We start from the raw sequence: 19,599 nt of genomic DNA on the forward strand, positions 1-19,599 counted from the left end.
AATTTAAGCACTGATACACCTATACTCAAGGTAATACTAAGTTTCTTCAAGCAGGTTCCATAACTAAAATACCACTAGCATAAAGTTCATCATTTTGGATGCAAAGAATCCAAAGTTTTCAAAATAATCCAAAGAATTCATAGTTTATTCCAAATGTAGTTTAAAAACTGGTTTTGCCACATTTCAAGGAATTTCCTATTCTCCTGTATAATTATCTTGGAAGAAATGCACATAAGCTGCAGTCCAGCTTGATAAGGTTGGCTAAAGCAAGAACAAGCTAAAGCTTAATACATATGCTGAAGGAATCCATCTGCCTGCTTTACATTCTCCCTGGAATCCCTTTCTAACCCAAGATGAAAAGGAGCAAGAGGCAGAGAGTTTGCTAAAAGGAAGCAGAACTATGAAGTTTCTCACATTCCTACACCCCTATTACCAAACTTCCCTCTGATTTCATGGAGTTGTAGGTGTTCCTTTCTACACTTAGTCAAGTTGCTGTAACAAAGTTTCAAATACTTTTACCTCTTTTTGAGCTATGCCCATTCTATCTCTCCAGTGCATCAAGACTAGATCCACCTTCTCTTTGGCAAATTTTTCAACTTCCTTCGCAGCTTTTCCAGCCAGTCTCTGCCACTCCGGCACTTTATTAAACTTGCCATACTGATCCTGCAGAATAAATCCTATTAGTTATTTGTAGTTGCAGGTCTATCAATGTGTTTGATGCAGGCCAATGCAACAGTCAAGTGTCTGTACTAGAAGAGTCACTAAGACTGTACATGTATATAATGGAAGAGGTAAGACAGCTACATTTACTTACAGTTGCAATTTTTAAGTTATCTCTAACATGCATCCTATCAGCATCTTTTTCAGGAACAGGATCAGCACTGTCAAGGTATGCCAGCAAACCTGGTGGCTAAGAACATTTAAAACCAGTGTAAACACACAGGTGGCTGATGGAACAGAAACCATCACATTAGGTAACAAGACATTTTCTTTAAATTAGAGATTTCAAAACAGAATTTATATTCTACTCTAAAGCAAGTACGTAAAGATACAGCATCTTTTTGCTTTTTAGTTAGATGACATCATCCTCAACAGAATTATTCAACAGAGGCACATCGTTAGCTTCAGTACAGCAGAGCTCTTGCCTATATCCCATTTCTTAAAGGAGCACCTAATGAAGCTAAGGACTGCAGGAAGAAGAGAGTTGATACCACTGCAATATTGAGGGGGATAAATACTGTAACACCAGAATCCATCTCCATCCATATCATCTCATATGGATTGAATGTTGCATGTGACATTAGAGATGAGATGGTCTCATTTGACTAAGCTTTCTGGAAGATAGTGACCAAGATCAAGACAGTTTGCTCTGCCAAAAATGAAGGAACTGCTATTTTGAATTTAAAAGTTGGAATTTTTCCAGATTTAGTAATTCCTTACAACGCTATTCTTTGAACTACTTTCACTGAAGTAACTTAAGCAAGAACCTTTCAGGAGGCTGTAAGGGTGAAAGAACATGGGAAGTATCAGCTAATACATAAATTTAGCTATGTTATAAGCAAACAAAGTTGTACAGGCATGAAAGCGTAGACAGAACTGTTGCCTTAATCTCTTACTGGCACTAAGCATTAGAGACTGTCTCCCACATTATTTTTTTCTTTATTAAAAGGACAAAAAAGTCAGACACCTTATTTTTAAGCTGTGTCAAACGCTGTTTTTAAGAGTGGCAGGAAAGTAACAGAATACTTTAAGAATCAGAGATGTTTTGTACTAGCCATCAATATCCCTCAAATAGCCAGACTGTTGATCTCCCAGGCTAGACTTCCCCCTTGGAGGGGAAAGGAGATGTGTTTACTATATAGACTATCCCAAGTTTTCTAATACTACAGGTTTTCAGATTTTATTCTTTCCCTACTCCATATCCCATTTTTACTCACCAAAATACGTTTCAACAAGTTCATAGCAGTTTTGTTCTCAGCTGTCCAGAGGCCAACCAAATGTCTACTTAACTGCCTGAAAAAGCCATTGAAATTAACAAACTGCAAGTTATTTTGAACAGATTTTTAAACCTCTAAACTGACACCCTTACCATGCTGGTGAAATGAAGATGAGCAAGAGCTTCATGCTCTTGAGTAAGAGCACAAAGCATTTTGTTCCAGTTCAAGTATATGCTTAGCATGCTTTAAAGTGTTGCCTTTAAGAAGTTCCAGTGAAGTTAGTGGAACAGTAGCAGCACATGCTTTTTGATCTAGACCTCAAAAGAACACTTGAGCAATAGAGCAGAAACTAAACGTCTAATGACCAAGTGTAAGTTTATCCTGTCAGTCTTCAGTTACAGTTAAAGTTAAGAGTCTAGGAGCCATCAAGAACTGTTAACTGCTCTACTTGAATCTCTTAATACCAGTTACTGGCTAGGAAAGCCTTTTTGGGAGCCTGCCTTCTATGCCAACTGACACTTTCTGCCAATATTTGTCACTAGGGTTCTACTGCATTGAACTGAAGCATTGCTTACACACAGGTCATAAGTAGTAGCTCCAAACAGAACTAGTATGACAGAAGATTTCATACTAGCTCTCTCCTGAACGACATACAGTGGCAAGAAGATCCACTTGTCACTACATTGCTTAGCAACTCTAAGTGTTTCAGGAACGTGCAGTTAAAACGTCTACAATCTTATATTTGGGTGGAAATAATTGAATTATTACTCATCCTCCTCAACATGCCCTCAGGCCCAGTCTCAGAGGTCACAAGTTCTACTGACTGCTGAATTCATGGAATGATTTCCATATGAGGAGGCTTCTCTCTCAGACAGGATGGGTGACCCTAACTGCATGCAAGATGTCCGAGGTGTACACACCATGATTTATACAGTTGTATAATAAAGTTGAACCTTTTTATACGTTCCAGGCATTCTACTTGCCTTTTCTTTTCCTGAATGTTTTCAGAAAAAAAAATAAAAATCAAAACTTGAGCCTTTAATGAGTAACCAACCCAAGTCCCATTTTGGAAAAAAATAATCAAAGGTTTATTAAGTGGCTGCAGTCTCAGCCGAAGCTTATTCTACTTAAACACACCAGCTGCTGAAGAAAATATTCTCCTAAAGAACTGCAAGTTTTCTTCCCTGACCTCCCGATGTTTCTAATGTTAGCTAGGCCATTACTTAGACTTTTTAAACATAATATATCAAGTGAGACTGACATACCTATTTGTAAGCATCCTCTGATCTGTGCTTATTGTAAACATAGCAGTGTGCAAGTGACGAGGTAAGGCACCTTCACTGAGGGCAAGATCTTGCATTTTGGTAGCAATCTCTTTGTCTCCTTCCTTTGGAAACAGGGCAAGATGATTACTAAAGAAAGAATCTTAGTTAAGCTGCTTTTATCTTACTCTACAGTTCCAAGGCCTTCTTGACCATCAATTACATCAACTAATATCCAAAAGCCAGAAGCTATAGTATGATGGGCTTTAAGTGCAAGTTCTCAACAACAGCTGATCAAAGTTGTAGTAAAGCCATGGACCAGATAATTGGTAGTTGTATCTATGAGGACAGTAACTGAATAAGGTAAGATGCACGTCTCCCATCATGGATCAGGAGGTTGGTAGTACATTTACAAGTACCACTTCTACCCTGCAACTGTAAATTAGGGTGAAACAAAGAATGACAGCCACAAGTAATTACTTGTTGCTTGACTTTGGTCAACAGTAACCATTTAAGAATAACTGGTGCTGTTCAGTTTAGACAGCCACATGGGTAAGACCATCACTCAGTTGAGATACACTGGTTGCAATGAATAATTAAGAAAAAGCTTTCACTGCATTTTTACTTGCCCATGTCCCACTATAGTTCAAATGACAGGAGTTGTAAGAAACAGCATAGCAATTTTTAGCTAACGTTATCAAGTATATCAATGGAAACTTGCAGATTTCTAATACCTCTATTTCAAGTGTTCATTCACTTCCATTCCAAGAAAGTATTAGATGCATTTCAGATGCATAAGCCATTATGATACAATGAGGCACTAACTTCAGCCCTGAATTTCAACACAGGAAGTGTCGAGAGCCAGTTAGCAAGGTCACCCTGCAACAATCATGAACAGCCCTTGAGAAGTATGGATTTGGTCCATACATCATGTGGTATGGAAACCAACAAAGCCAAATCATCCTGTGTTGAAGCAGGAAGAGCAAGAACAGAGGCTGACATCACTAATCTGCTCTGGGACACTACTGCCTGCTAATCCCAGTCCCATTCCATCTGGCAATGCATCCCAGGAAATATGGCCTCTCTGAGAGACCCTCTTTGACATGCAGAAGTCTGGTGGCTCTGAGATGTGTGACTGAGCTACACACAACATTAACAGCCAAACCTTGACTGCAGTATGAAAACATGCAAGGCACTACCTAATGTCTCAACTCACATGCCTTCCAAACCCCCAAGTGTAAAATAAAGCAAGTTGCTATATTAAACCACTCACAATTAAGTAGGTGTTCTGTTCCTCACCTTTCCCCCTTCCCCCCCGCCCCCCCCAAGAGAAGTTAATATAACAAACCTCTACTATTGGTAAGCAATTGCACTTACAAAATAGACAATACATATTTAGTATGCTATCTGAGGTATCATTGATTAAATCTCACCTCTATTATTGCCTTCATTACCAAACCTGCTCCTTTCACAATTGCCATGGAAGGGTGCTAAAATAGAACATTGACAAAGTAATTTTTCAAGTGCAAAATTTGAAGATTAGATCATCTGTGATTCAGCTTCCTTAACTCATCTACATGGCTGTTCTACCTCCAGTTCTGGGCAAAAGTTAATCTTTCAGTGCTGTGAAAGCTAGTCCCAGGAACAGTTCCTATCCTATACCTTTAAACAAGAATCTCTCATGCAACTATCAGATGGACTTCTTGGCACTGAACAGCAGTATATACCAGAGAAGCTGGGGAAACTGACACAAGCTGACACTAACCAAGAAGCAGAAGAGCACACTGTTTTTACAGAAAGAAAGCACTGACATTTTAGCTAAAAATCCTAGAATTCTTACAGGTTTACTAATTGAAGAGGATGTTACTCTTGCTCTGTAGCTTTTAACTCTTGTTTACTGAAAGTGAAAGAAAAGGTGGCAGATTCTCCAAAAAAAGGAAGATCTGTGCATCTGCTGAATCTAGCTTAACATTTAATTGGTATTTTAAAGTGTTGCTAGAAACAAGTCTTAGGCAGTCTATTCTACAATGATTTGGCATATCATTCACTATAGAATAACCACCTCAATCTGATATCTGAAGGTAAAGCAATCGGTCACTAAAAAAAACTCACCAAGGTAGAAAAGGTTTAGGCACATTAACTAGCAGAACAGTAGACAAATTTGTCTTTCAGGAGAACAAAAGAAAGTTAATGTTCACTGACAACCTAAGGCCTCTGATAATAATAAAAAAAGTTATGAAATCTTACCTGGAAGAGCTTAAATAGTGTTCTTCCATTAGATGCCACCATTTCCAACAACATGTCAAACTGCTGCCCCTCAGTAGTCTCACTATATGGAGCACATAGGGCAAATGTCAGGAAGTCCAGAAGCGAACTAATTACTAGGGCACCTGTCCCATGATCCTGAAATTAAGATGACACATACGTAATACAGATACAGTGTTTCCCCCCTGCCTGAAAGTATTCATGCAAGTTTTATTCAGTACTCATGATGCCAAAGGTGCTCTTCCCTGTCACATCATGAAATAGTCTGCAAACAAAAGTTACAAGTTTAAAATATGCTATTACTCTGAGTCTGGCAATACTCTGGTAGAAGTATTGGCTCCTAGAGCATATCAGAGACTCAGAACCTTGTATACTGGTGTGCTGCAAAATACTTTTTCTAGTTTTAATCCTATAAGTACTAGTTTACTCTATCCTTTTAGTTAAAAGGAACACTCAGTTTCCATATTAAACTTGCAAACATTTGTTGCACGACAAGTTCTGCAGTATAGACAGCTACATTCTAACCTGTCAAGATCCAAATTTATTTGGAACAAGCTTCAGTGCCAGACTTAGCTATATTTTCTGCACTTCAATTGCAGGTACAAATACATTCAAAGATATACCCAAGTGTGACAGAAGTGTTTTCACAGCAATTAGGAAAGGCACTTAAAGAAGCTATCTGTTTTCAAAATTTGACTTACCACATGGGAATTGAATTTCTCTAGTAGATTTTCTAGAAACTTCTTTGAAGAAAGAAGGGAAGCTTTGTTCAACTGCTCCTGCCTCAAGTCGTAGTCATCATGCATGGGCTACAAAAACAAAAGTATTCACTATGCAGACACATTTCAACCCTCAGTTCTTAACAGCTGTAGTCCAAAAGCCACACTCTGAACCCATAAAGCACACATCCTACTTCAAGTTCAGCAGGAAATCACTGTACCACAAGTTTTCATGTTTCAGCACACTGCAAGTTGAAGGACAGTCCCTATTTCTACATCTTTCAGTGGACTGAAGTTCACACATTCCAAAGTGAAAGAATCTGCAGTTTAATACTTACACACATAAGAGCACAAAGCATGTCAATGGAGGCATGGGTTACTCCATCATTGTTCCTTTTGAGGGCTTTCACAACCTTCACTCCTAATCGTTCTCGAAATCTTTTGAAAGGAAAGCAAAACCACCAAGATTAGTTTAAAACTAAGATTTCTGTTTCCTCTCTAAAAGTCCAATCAGGGACCAAAAGAGACCTGCTTCCATTGCATGTGTAAACATCAAGGTACTGGCTTGCCACAAATTTGAGATTCCTTGGTAGAAAACATTAATATCGACTTCCCTGTTAGCAATATGCCAAGAGCACGTTCACCAAAGACATATTTCCATAGTTACAGGACAGTGATAGTACAGGACACTACTCACAGAGAAATAGAACTTTATAAAAGGTCTTGGACTAAATGCATATGTTACTTTTCACATCATTCAGTTGCCCATAGTCCACAGTCAGAAATATTCCAAAGAATTTTTCATTGTCAGAAGAAAATCAGGCAGCTTTTCTGCTTCCTTATGTTATCCAGTTAAGACACAAACTCCAAGCAGCCTGTACTTACTGTAGGAGTACAACTCAACTTCCCAACATCAAGTTCTATCTTGTGTTGAACTGAAGATAGCAATGGCATCAACATACTTTAAGAATGAAGAACTGCCTACTTCAAGGACAGATGAAGGTGTATTTTAGAAGTTTTTCCACTAGGAAAAACATTAAACCTTATTTGACTCAAGGCAGAGAGTATTTAGCAAAGGAAGAATCAGCTTTACATACTAATGATCATTTGGGATTCTCAATTTACATTAAAGCCTGATGACAGCTTCATGCTACTGGAAACAATTGTGTACAGAGTCTTCCAGCCTTTTTCAGAAGTGAGGCTTAACTCCAATTCTCAGTTTTAAAGATAAGACATCATCAAAAGCTCAAGGTCTGTTTTCACCTACTACTTCCAAGCTTGAAGACACTTCTCACTTACTTTGGAAGCTGAGTAAAGGCAAGGAAGCCTGCTTTTGAAGCCACTAGTCGCCTTACTGCTTGGAATTGGCTTTCAAGCTCTGCATTAGATGCTGCAATATCTCCCTCTTGTGAGAGCAATGCTGTTATAGCGTTATTAATGAGTTTCTCCTTGTTTTCTGAGAACAGACCCTGGTTAAGAAATAACAATTATTAATATCTTTATGCATTAACAACATCTTAAGAGGATGGGCAGAGGATTTATTCTTACATCTTGTGTAACTGCATGTAGTACCCCACTGTAGGAAATGTTAGCATTGAACCTGAACACAGCATCTGCAAAGTTACCATCTGGAAAAAGACATAACAAAAGTTAAGTGCACAGTACCTGACTAAATATCTGGATGCTTTAAAGAGCACTATAAACCCATGTAATAAGCATTAGCTTACTTGGAGGAGCAGCCAAAAACCTCAGATGAAGGCTCTCTACTTCTTCATCTACAGGCATACTGAGTAATCCCCAACGCTGACCTTTGTGTGTGGAAGTCATTTTCACACAGACATCTCTATTACCAGAAGCTCTCACTCCATCCAACAAGCTAGCCAAGAGAGAATCTCTGGGTTGGGAGAAAGACATACAAATCCAATTTAGATCAGAAAAGTGATGCCGAAGAACCAAGTTATATGAAAAATAGGCAAAAAAAAAAATCAAGCACAGAATGAAAGGTGGCAATACTTGACATCTCTTGCTAACACTGGTACACCTCAAAGAAGACACTAACTTTCAAGTGTTCCTTTACTCAGTGTAAGGACAGAGCTGTCTTATACCCAGTATAACTAGCTGCAGCCTTTCACTAAAAGGATCAACTCTAGATTATCTGTTAATGTGAGTTACACGTTGTGAGCTAATTCATCCCTGTGCTTTCTGCAAAACCTGACTTAGCAGGATTAGACTGCATTACAACTGCAAGTGCACTCAGGGACTATTCTGTTGGTTGTTTTGAATAGAATCAACTACAATCATTTCAAGCAGACAGCTCAAATGGTTTTACAGCCTTCACATTTCCCTATCACTTAAACTGTGCTTTCTTTCCTTCTCTCAGATACACTGCTTAACCAAGTACAACATACACAGAACAACATTCCTTATGAGAAATAGGCTGTATTAACTGTCCAACATGTTTACATGTTCATAAGAAAGCTTCTGGACAGATTTGCTTAAAGTTAGGATGAAGGTAAAGGGGAGAGATTTAGATCCTGTAACAAATCTTGATTTGTAAGTGGCAGACCACTACAATAGCAAGGCTTCGAGTTAACACTTCCAAGGATCAGAGTTTATGAAAGCTGAGAAACTAGAAGCACTACAATGGCAACTTCCATTTGAATTTATAACCCACAGGAGCTCCACTTACCTTTCTGTTGAAGAGTATTTCCGAATTTGTCCTTTGATAAATTCAATGGTAAAAAGCTGGGGGTTTTCACAGTCGCATACTATTGCAAATACCTAAAAATAGGAGATAAGGATCACATTCATGAAGCAGTGTCATTTATCTACTCTACAAATTGAGGCTATCTTATGTATACTACCAAATTCCTACTATTATCATCTTTTAGAGCATCTATTTGAAGAAGTGGTACTGAGAAAGGTTGCCTCTTACCTCGCCTAAAGGTTTCAAAGTTGCGATGTTATAGGTAGCTGGATCCCGCTCAACTAAGCAAGCTTCTGTAAGAGCTAGTACTCTTTTCACAGGCTCCTTAAAAAAACCCCAAACACATTAGAAAAGAGAATTCTTAGCACTTAAGAGGAACCAAGTAAGTTCAGATTTATACCCTTACCAAGTGTCTAGGTGTTATTTTTTGAACAACAAACTCTGCTAAAGATGTTACAGATTCATCGTTGCTGTATTTTCCAAAGCGAAGATTCAAGTATTGCTCAAATTCTAGGGATTCTTTCCTTATCCGCAGAGAGATACCTATGAAGTTGCCAGCATGCTCTATTGCGCTTTTGATAATTTCCTCCCTCTGCTCAGATGCAAACAGGTGCTGCAAATTTTGACAAGAAAAAAGGTGCAAAATATGGCATAGCTCAAGAAATCACAGTTCCATAAATAATCCTCCACTATATACCTAACAGTAGAGAATCTTCCCAGCAGCTAGGCTTGCCTTTGCTAAGTGCATAGCATAAAGAGAAGAGATATTTATTACACAAGAGATCCACTATTAAGTTTACATTTCCCTTTCAAAAAAAAAAAATCTATAGCAGCTATTCCTAAAGGATACCCTGCTACATATTAGCATGCCATTAAAGTAAAGGTCTGCATGACCTGCCTGACCACCTTTGGCAACAGATCCTGACAGCCTGTCAGGAGTGAGAAGCCAGAGAACCACAGTGGTAGCCCCAGCTGCTATCTCTAAGGGCTGCCTTGCCATCCAGCCTTGCTAGGCAAGATTAGGGCAGCTCTAGAGGATCAATTATATATTGCTAGTTTTATGCCAGAGAAAAGCATGCTGCAGTATAAAAGATGTGGAAACCCTGATCTAGAGAGCAGAGTCCTATTTTGTTAGTAGTGACTGAAGTAGCTATATTTACATTAGTAACAATGAATTAATTCCTAAAGATCCATCAGCTGCTTGCAGTATAGTACACAGAAACCCTTGTAAGATTTTTGCAGCCAACATTACATTGCAGTATTTCCCAAGCAAAGCTGCTGAATAGCAGACCACAGGCCTAAAAAGGAAGCATCACTGCTGATCGATCTATTTCTGAATAGAATCCCTCCATCAGTTAGGTAGATTAGTAATACTGCCTGTCACTTCTGTAACTTTGAGAAATGTCAGGAAACTCCGGGTCCACATTGCATTCATATTCACTATCCAAATATGAATAACTGGATATTTTATGCTCTGTAGTTTTTAAACATGCAATAAGCAAAAAAACCCCACACATTGCTCTCAAATGTTTTAACTAATTTCCTGTGGAAAAGAGGTTTTAAAACCAGTCCACAAGCCTTGAGACTCCACAGCTGGGTCCCAAAGATGCACATACTTGTATGCTCAAATTACATTGAAGCTTCATTATTAAATATGCAGCTATAAACATCCTAAGCACCGTAACAAGATGTTTTGTTTTAGTACTCACCAATCTACTAAATCCTCCATAGAGGATACAGAAGCCTCCCTGATAGCCAGCAATATCAACAAAGCCTTCAATGTTTCTGTAGTCATATGAGCACAGGACTTTATTTGTTGCAGGATCAATTTGGTCAATACCTCCAGGAGTCACCTCCAGAATCACAGGTTTCCTCGTATCACTCCAGTGATGTTTATAGCAGTTATACCTCTGCAGAGAGAGCTACTTTTAGATATCTACACACACACTCCTTTACTACACAGCAATAGTTCTTTTCCAATCTAGTAAGCAGTGTGGGTGTAAAGTTCAAAAAATTCTATCATTTCCCTTAATGCTCCTATCTATGTTAAGAACACTATGAATCAAATGAAAGTAGCTGTCTACTGACAAGGAAGTCACAGCTTAATGCATTTTGAAGAGAGAACAGCAAACCCAAAACAGCCACCCCAAAAGGGAGTAAGTTTCTCTTGCTGCAGAAGGTGGCCTACTCACAGATTATGTGCACTGTGGTTAGACAAGGAAATAGCTATTGCACCAGATGCTGTTTGTCAGCTAATCAAGCCTAAATTAAGGTAAGCTTATCACTACAGTGCAAATTTTTCATCTCCTCCAGTCATATTCCATTACAAATACAGACTTACTGAAATCAGCAAAAGTTAGAGGTCTGTTCTAAACTACAGTAAGACAAAGGGGACACCCATATTCCAGCAGTGTTACCATGCTCATCACTGAAGATTTATTCTATGCAATTCTTTAAGTTACTTTAAGTGCTATCTTCTGTGACCAGAAGACATAAAACCAAATACAAAGTCGAGCTCTGTATATTGCCTTGCTTATTACTATATTACCAAGATTCATTAAATGGCAATCTTGTCTCTAATCTGACCTACAGAAATCCTCCTAGGAAACAATATTCCCAAATCAAGTGTTCAGGATGTTATGCAGAAAATTATTTAGAGTGAGAAAGTAAAATGTTAGAAGTAGTAAACATTGAACCATGAATCAAAACTTATGTTTTTCTTCCTTCTCTCCAAATAAGAACTCCATGTGGCAAAGCCCGTTATTTCAGCAGTAACATTCAGAGTCTAAGTGTACCATCATAAGGCTCAGGCCAAGTGAAGAGAACTCAAATATTCTACTGTTGAAAAGGTTCCCATTGCTTTTGAACAAACTCTTAATTTTCTCTTCTCGAAGCAAGACTTCAGATCCAAATGTACAAAAGCTATTTTAGGTACTGCATATAGCACAAGCATAACATACATGAACACAGTAGAAGTTTAAGTCTTTAGATCATTTCATTAAATTGCACATGATCCAGACAAGCCAGACACTTACCCGTCCTGTGATTTTTCCTTCTGAGAAGTCTGTCCTGAATCGCTGTTTTAAAAAAAGTTAACCATAAATTAATGCAAATATGATAGCAAATCTATCCAGAAAGTCTACATTTAAGCTGACTGTGTTTTAAGGGAATTGAACCAAGCCTCCTTGAAGACTCACCATTCCACTGCAGTTTAACATATTCAGTATTTGTAGCTTTACTTGCTATTTAAGAATCATGTACTAGTTGCTGTAACTGACACGAGATCAAGTACGTTAACAGAACAGCTCAAAAGACAACTTGCTTTGCTACTTTTTATGTAAGGAAAAAAAGCATATTAAGCTACCACAAATGGTAATAATAACCAAGTACTTACTGCTTGCTTGAAGGAAAAAAAAAAATCTTACCAGTGCCTCTGTAAGGAGTTCTGTTCTGTGCTCTGTGGAAAACTTAAGAGTTTCGGACTTTTTTCCACTCCCTTTGCGAAAAGTGAGACTAAATTCTGTTCCTTGTCCTTTTCCAACAGGAGAAATACTACAGATATCTCCATAAGGCCACTAGATAATGGAAAGTAATTAGGTTATACTGTTAGTAATTTTAAAGCTACATCTCCTCCACTCAAAGACCCTTAGTACCTATAATAACTGAGTTGCTGTAATGAGACAATAGCTAGCATGCTACGTGACAGCTTTAGCTTGAGCTTCCTATTCGATACTCTGCAAAGTAAGCAAATGTCCTGACTCCCTTCAGGGACATAGCCTTACAGTGATCAAACTTAACCCAGTTCATTCAGAACAGCACACCCAAAAGCAAACTACTACTTATTGGCCAATAAAGACAAATTGCCTAAAAGTACAAAAACTACTGGGTATTTGTAGAGTTAGTGAGGGCAACACCAGTTTTCTGTTATGTGTGCTTTCGTAGCAGCTGCCATATCTTCTGGTTTTGCTGAGATCTTGTCAGACTAGATAGTTTCTGAAGACTGAATGCCACTATTCACTCTGGATGATGAACATAAGTCAGAAGTCAACTCAAAATAGCCCTGTTCAAAAATGATAGTTACCTGATTTGTAACTTCTAGCGTGTTGGGATTGTATGTGGTGATGGCATGGGTTCCAACCGAAAAGACTCGCTTATACCTAAAATACAGAAGACTGTTAGTTTCTCCAGAAGTCACAGAAAAAAAACCTGTTGAACAGCAAAAATTATGTTAAGGAGCTATATACAAGTCACTGTTAGGAAATGGATATGGAATTTTCTTTGTTAAGTTAGTTTGCAGTTTACCCTTATATGTTAAGCTTCTCTGTTCTATATATCCATAAAGGGAGCATACAAGTTAAATACCACTAAATATATTTCCTTATGCATATCTTTTCCTACATTATTGGCTAAGTTGGGACCAACAACTCTTGGAACTTGCACTGGAAGGTACTACCAGACCAGAATAAATTTTAAAAAGACAACAGATAGGAAAAAAAGATCTCTCTGCAATACTCTACACAGCATTTGTCTGAAGCTGTCTCAGACAACAGTTGTAAAATTAAATAATCCAATTTACACACCTGGTCACAATACTGTAACAAGTCAAAGTATTACTATGGCCAAGCCTAATTTTCTTCACCTTGAGGAAAACTAAGACTACTAAACTCAGAAAGACTCAGATCACTGAGTTCAGTATGGAGCTAGTCATTGCACTTCAATATCACAGATATGTTAACTGTCATAGAGCTTAAAGAACAGATGCAGCAAGGTAGTTCCTTGCATTTCAGGCCTACCAGAAACAAGCAGCAGTGAGCTAAAGCTAAGAAATTTAGATGCATCAGGTGCAAAATGGAAGCCTTACCATGGTTTCATTTCCTAGACAGTCTTCACAGCATACCCTGAACCAACTCTTTATACAGAGACTATTTACATATTTCTGAATCAGAAAGTTTTGCAACATAACCAACCAGAGTTTGAAGCACTAGATTATTACTAATCCCTTATTACTTGTACAAACTACTTGCTCTAGGGTACTTCTATCTGGAAGCATTCCTGCCCAGAACGTCAAGCCAAACCTGAACCAGAGCTAGTAGTATTCTAGCTAGTAACTATTCTCTGATGGAAGACACAGGATCTGAACATGGATGCTTTTCTTGAACTTGAACCAAATAAAAATACTTTGGCTAATTGTCCATATTAAAACTGATTCAGTGTAGCAATTTAAGTTTCAGTTCTGGATAAACTGTGGGTTTGCTAGGGAAAGAGCAGGATAGGGTCAATCAAATGGCTGACTAACTAATCTGGATCCATGCCATACTAGACGCTGCATCAAGAAGGAAGTAATTTGTTTCCTCTTTCTCTGCATTCTTGTGTTGCAGTCCCTTCTCTCTCACTCGCCAGGTCTGCAGCACAAGCCATCATTTCTGTATAAGGTCAAACTTTGCATAGGCTTCAGATAACATCAGGAAGCAGCACTGAATGTATTTGACCTACCCTGCCTTCTCTCATAATAGCAAGGCCAGGAGTATCTGTCTGACACAGTCAATTTCACAAACTTAATACCCTATCATTTTCCATTATTATTCAAACAAACTGGTGCAAGTTCAAGCCATTACTGGCCCAGAGGAGTTTATCTAGGAATTAAAGCAAGTGCTTATTTTCTTCAAAGCTTAGAAAAATCTGTAATATTGAAGCAACCTGCCACCTTAAAGATGTTTGATCTATTTGAAAAACCTATTTGTTTTTCCATGTAGTTGAATTTTCCTTATTTAACATGCAGGGCAAGAGAAGTTGTACTAATGAAGCAGAACATTTGAAGTTACTCTAGCTGCTAATAATTCCACTATATTCAGTCTGTCAAAGAATGCTCCAGTTCTTAGATCTTAAGAAAATCGTTTGAACAAACGAACTGTTCCCTCTCCTCTTGTAGCACAATTTAGGTAGGTATTCTGTCTTTTACGTTTTACAAATAAGGCTTGTTTATGATGTTCTAAAGAACTTAAACTTATCACAAGTAATAAAGCACTTTATTACTTGTTTAAGGTTTTGTTTACTCTCTTAACACACTAAAGAGCTTCACAGTGCTTTGTGGGAGAATAAGGATCTGCAATGATCACACATAATTGAAGACCAGCTTCCAAACATTATAGCCCCTTCCTTTCCTTCCCTCACACTCAAGCCAGCATTTCAAGATCTAGGAAGTGTATTTATTATCCAGCATTCTTAGTACGTGATGTGACAAGGAACACAAGACAGAACAGCAGATTTGCCGAGTTACCATTTCCTTCATCTCCTCTCCCTAGGCAAATTCAGAAGACCCAAGTCTTGTTGCACAGAGACTCAGAAGTCACTTCTTACTCACAGCCTAGACATACTCTTCTCCAGAACTTCACCTTTAAATATACAGAAAGGTATTTATACCTCCAGGCCTTGAAGACTTTACCATTAATTACCTCTCAAACTACTCTGCAGTACAGTCTAATGCCAGGCTGTTTTGAGAAGAATTTGAAGCAAATGTCCTCTTGCCAGTAAAAAGGCTATCGCCTATTCACTAATTTCTTCAAAGCATGGTAGAAGTCAGAAGTTACACATTTTTTTTAATCAGGATTAACCTGGTAGACAAATTTTATACCACCACACTTAAGAGAAACACAGTGTTAATTAATTTTACAGAACTACAGATCAACAATGGAGCATCATCATGTGTACTACTAGAAAATACTTTAAATGCCATGCACACAGCCCATATTCAGCAAAGTGACAAATCATATGAATAGTCAAAGTGATTCAGGCTCATTTAGCACTACACATTAAGTTATTGCTTTTTTGTGTTATCCACAGATTATACTGAGAATGTATAACTATGAACTGAGTGGACTTAAACATTCAAATATTAGCTTACTAAAAGCCTTATAAGGTTCTGCTGCAACACAAGAAGCAACTACTCACTAAATACTCCTTTCTCCTTCATTATGTGAAAAGTGCCATTGAGTTTTTAAACTAAGCCTCTGTTTTAGACTTCAGACTTAGTTTGAAGTTCTATAAGAATTCATAGTTTATCAGAGGCTACCATCAAAGTTCAAAGATCATACCACCCTAACTCCAACAGCTTGCATCATATCGGAACAGGCTCTTTAGTGGAAGGCATTGGACAAGAGAAACAATTGAGTTCTATGTATTTAATTTTCACCAAGTGGCTCAAATCATATGCGCACTAAGTTTGCACATATGCCACAGGAACTTCAGAGGAAGAGACCAGATATTTTCCATTAGGTGACTAGATTAGAAAGATTAAGAGGGACAAACCGTTCTAATGTTCTACCCCAACATAGTATCTTATTATTACTAAAGGAAACAGTTTATTCACCCATGCCCACACAAATCCAAAATGTATGAATCTTAACTCAGGTAAGACTCAATTTACACAAGTATTGGCCAGAATTCTAATGAGGTAAAACTATTTAACTATATTTCAAGTCAATCAAGAACCTCTTTTTGGAAGAGGAAAGATTTTGCCCTCAGACAGCTGCTCAGTCTACTCTGGACTCTGAACTGCCCAGGGCTTTAATTTTTGCTGACAAAAAGGCAGGGAGCTCTTTGATTAGGCACTGAAGCAATCTCATGGTTCTTCAAAGCACAACTGAGAAAGATCTGTGGCTGACACTCCTTGCAATCCCATCCTCCTTTCCTTCCCAGCTTTCCCAATCTTTGATAGGAAGAATTAAGAGGTATCTATCAGCAGACAGCTCAAAAAAAAGTCAGTTTCAACCTACTGGTCAGATTCAGACATCACCTCTCAGTATAATCATTAGAATAAAGCAGTACTCATACTCCTGAGGTGCAGACAACGTATCCTCTTTGTTCTGTTGATGTTTAGGTAGCAAGGAAAAAATCTCAGTTCCACAGCACTACTATGCATGTGAGAAGGAACAATGGGTGAGGATACCAAAGAAAGTCCTATGAAGCTTTAAAAAGTATGCATAACAGCTGACTTCAAACACAGTATAACAGATACCAGTTATGATAGTCTAATGGATAGCTTTATTAGAAGTTCCCTAGCTTTTACAGACAGAAGCACCACTGAAAATTCACTTTTAGATCAAAGACCCCGATTAGGGATGAGATTTATTTCTATTAACAGAAGTCTTCAAATAATCTCAGTTAGTAGTTTAACAGATAATCTATTACACAACATGTTAAGTATGTGTGGACTAGTGACCCTCATCTATTAAAGTACATAAGACATTACTCCTCCAAGAACCTGTTCTGAGAAGAAGCATTTCCACTTTAAAATTAGTGCTTTATATAGTAAGTTCAAGAGACTCAGAAGCTGAGTAAGTCAGGTGGTCCATTTCAGAGCTACACTGAAGTGTGGAGACACACGCAGAGGAAGGATAAAGTGCAATGTTTAAAATCCAAATTGATTCTAGTGAAGATGCATTCAGTTCAGAGACTGAGCAGCAGGAGCCTTTAGTTCCATATTCATCCATCAGTACAGGAACTGCGCAGTTAACTCCAATAATGGGGAGGAAAAGTGTCACACAAAACATTAAAAAAACCCCAAACTTTAAACTACTTACTTTCCCCTCCATGAATGTTTTGTTGTGTAGAAACAAGCAAGATCTCTGTTTTCTCTAATTATATTCATTCTGTGCCAAGACCTGAAAACAAAAGAGACATCCTGTTAGTACTCATGATTTTCATTTAAAACCAAAGTTCACTAATCATCAATATGCTTCAAGACAAAAAGACTTTGTTTTTAAACATTCAAGTCACTGCTTTGTCAATTCCACACACAAAAAAATATTAGGAATACTTAAGTTTATCTAACAATGCATGGACTAAGTTGCACATGGAGTTGAACATGAATTATTAGTTTCTCCACTGATTTTGTTACACTAGTTATTCTTTAACAGTACCAGGTTACAGTAATTTATGCCCCATTATTTGCCATATTATTGCAATCGCACTACCTTTGCACATTCAGATCCAAGTGTATTTCATGTCTTCTCCAGAACACTTAACTCCCAAAAATTGTGTAATATCAAAGTGATTTGAGTACCCTGCGTCCATAATGCCAACTAAGTCAGATTCCTATTGTGATTTTTAAATAAACAGCAAGGAGAAATCTGGATAGATAGAATAGCTTATTTTCCAGCCTGAAACAGAATTTGAAGTTGAGAAACTTACTTATTAGCCAAGCATTGTGATTATAGAGCTGACTAAGTACCCTTTCTGTGCTGTAAAAGTTTAAGCAATCCCACCACTAACATTCTGACACACTTATTTCACACATGAATACCTATTCCCTAAACACATGCAGGAATTTAGTGAAACTTGCCGACAACAGCTTGACTGGATCACTGCTTGAGCAGCTGCTAAGTTCTAAGGACTGCTTCTGAACACTAAATGCTATCTTCCATGATTGAAACGGATGCATGTTGAGTACTTGGGAAATTAACTTCCCTTTTACTTCACTTTGCTGTTATTATACATACAAGGCACTTAAGTGGACGTACCCTGATTAAGTTGCAGGAATGAAGTTGTCACTCTCAGTTTACTGCTGCAGCATTAGTTTTATTTTCAAATGTATCAAAACAGGCTTCCCTGCTCTTGATTACAGACTGGTACTCTCTCAGGTTCACACCACTAATGCGGTGGCATCCCCAAAACATCACACACTTAAGAAGCTAGTCTGCAAGAATTCATATTCATAGCTTGCCTGAAGCAACGCTAAAGTAGTTCAATGCCATTCAGTACCCCACTAAAAGTTAGACTACAACCCTAGTTATCTTTTTACATTCAGACAACTCTACTTGATCTAGCAAAGGAAAGTTTCTCATTTTGAGATGGATGACCTGTAACATTAGCTCATTGCTAATTCCTGCCCTCTACAACTTCAGGCTATTTTCTTTCTGAGCAAAGCCTGTAACAGTTATGCAGTCATGAACATGAAGAATGGATAGCCTGACTGAAATGAACTTGAGAATTCCTTCCCTCAGGTGAAGAGCCACCACAATCATCACTACCTACTGAAGAGAACTTGTGGTACTGCCTCTAGAAAAAGACAAAAGCAGTATTTACACATTTCAATGGCTCAATCTGAGTCAAGCTTTCAGAGTTAATACCCCATTGACTTGTGGCAAGTTAAATTCTCTAAATCCAGTTTTTAGAGGCAAAGTTTCATGAGGGGTAAGATATTCAAGAGCATTATTCTTGAAGTTCTCCATTTTGACCAGTTTAAAAACTATGTTGTATTGTTATTGCTCTGGATAAGCATCAAAACAGTACACTGTTTGTCCAAACTACACAGATCTTACTGTATAGTAGCACACTTTAGATCTGATAATTTTGTGGTTTAAAGTTATCTTTCACAACAAAGTGCCAGATACACAATCTTCATACCTCCCTTTTTAAGCTGTTTTCTTGACATTGACTAATGTATTAGTAAAAATAAAATAAAAGGCTTATAACAAGACTAGCTTCACTAAGTATGGTATTATAAGATCTATTTATCTGTAATTCCAGTTTCACCAATATCAGACTCCTCTGACCAGCTCTATTAAGTCTCACAGACCTGACCACCACCTGCTCTAGAGTATTTAAGGCAAGATGTTCTCACACTTGCTAACATCTAGTCTTAATAATACAGAACTGAGAAACTCATTTATGAATTATCAGTGGCTTCCATTAATTTTAACACCAGCATC

General features: G+C 37.9%; 1 protein-coding gene across 3 annotated transcripts in view; it reads right to left on the bottom strand.

Annotated features, from left to right (window-relative positions):
• Positions 1 to 19,599, bottom strand: part of DNAJC13 (DnaJ heat shock protein family (Hsp40) member C13) — a 56,385-nt gene that overhangs the window by 31,908 nt on the left and 4,878 nt on the right. For all 3 annotated transcript variants that reach the window (XM_072853838.1, XM_072853837.1, XM_072853836.1), the window contains exons 2-20: positions 17,470 to 17,550; positions 12,972 to 13,047; positions 12,316 to 12,465; positions 11,926 to 11,967; positions 10,600 to 10,800; positions 9,297 to 9,503; positions 9,119 to 9,214; positions 8,873 to 8,964; positions 7,911 to 8,077; positions 7,732 to 7,811; positions 7,483 to 7,652; positions 6,522 to 6,621; positions 6,166 to 6,273; positions 5,447 to 5,602; positions 4,633 to 4,689; positions 3,203 to 3,324; positions 1,938 to 2,013; positions 815 to 910; positions 520 to 663 (exon numbers count right to left, since the gene is read on the bottom strand). In XM_072853838.1, the coding sequence (XP_072709939.1) occupies positions 520 to 663; positions 815 to 910; positions 1,938 to 2,013; positions 3,203 to 3,324; positions 4,633 to 4,689; positions 5,447 to 5,602; positions 6,166 to 6,273; positions 6,522 to 6,621; positions 7,483 to 7,652; positions 7,732 to 7,811; positions 7,911 to 8,077; positions 8,873 to 8,964; positions 9,119 to 9,214; positions 9,297 to 9,503; positions 10,600 to 10,800; positions 11,926 to 11,967; positions 12,316 to 12,465; positions 12,972 to 13,047; positions 17,470 to 17,537 (2,208 nt within the window). In that variant the 5' untranslated portion in view covers positions 17,538 to 17,550. The remainder of the gene's footprint in view (positions 1 to 519; positions 664 to 814; positions 911 to 1,937; positions 2,014 to 3,202; positions 3,325 to 4,632; positions 4,690 to 5,446; positions 5,603 to 6,165; positions 6,274 to 6,521; positions 6,622 to 7,482; positions 7,653 to 7,731; positions 7,812 to 7,910; positions 8,078 to 8,872; positions 8,965 to 9,118; positions 9,215 to 9,296; positions 9,504 to 10,599; positions 10,801 to 11,925; positions 11,968 to 12,315; positions 12,466 to 12,971; positions 13,048 to 17,469; positions 17,551 to 19,599) is intronic.

This window comes from Ciconia boyciana, chromosome 2, assembly GCF_034638445.1.
Source record: "Ciconia boyciana chromosome 2, ASM3463844v1, whole genome shotgun sequence".
NCBI lineage: Eukaryota > Metazoa > Chordata > Aves > Ciconiiformes > Ciconiidae > Ciconia > Ciconia boyciana.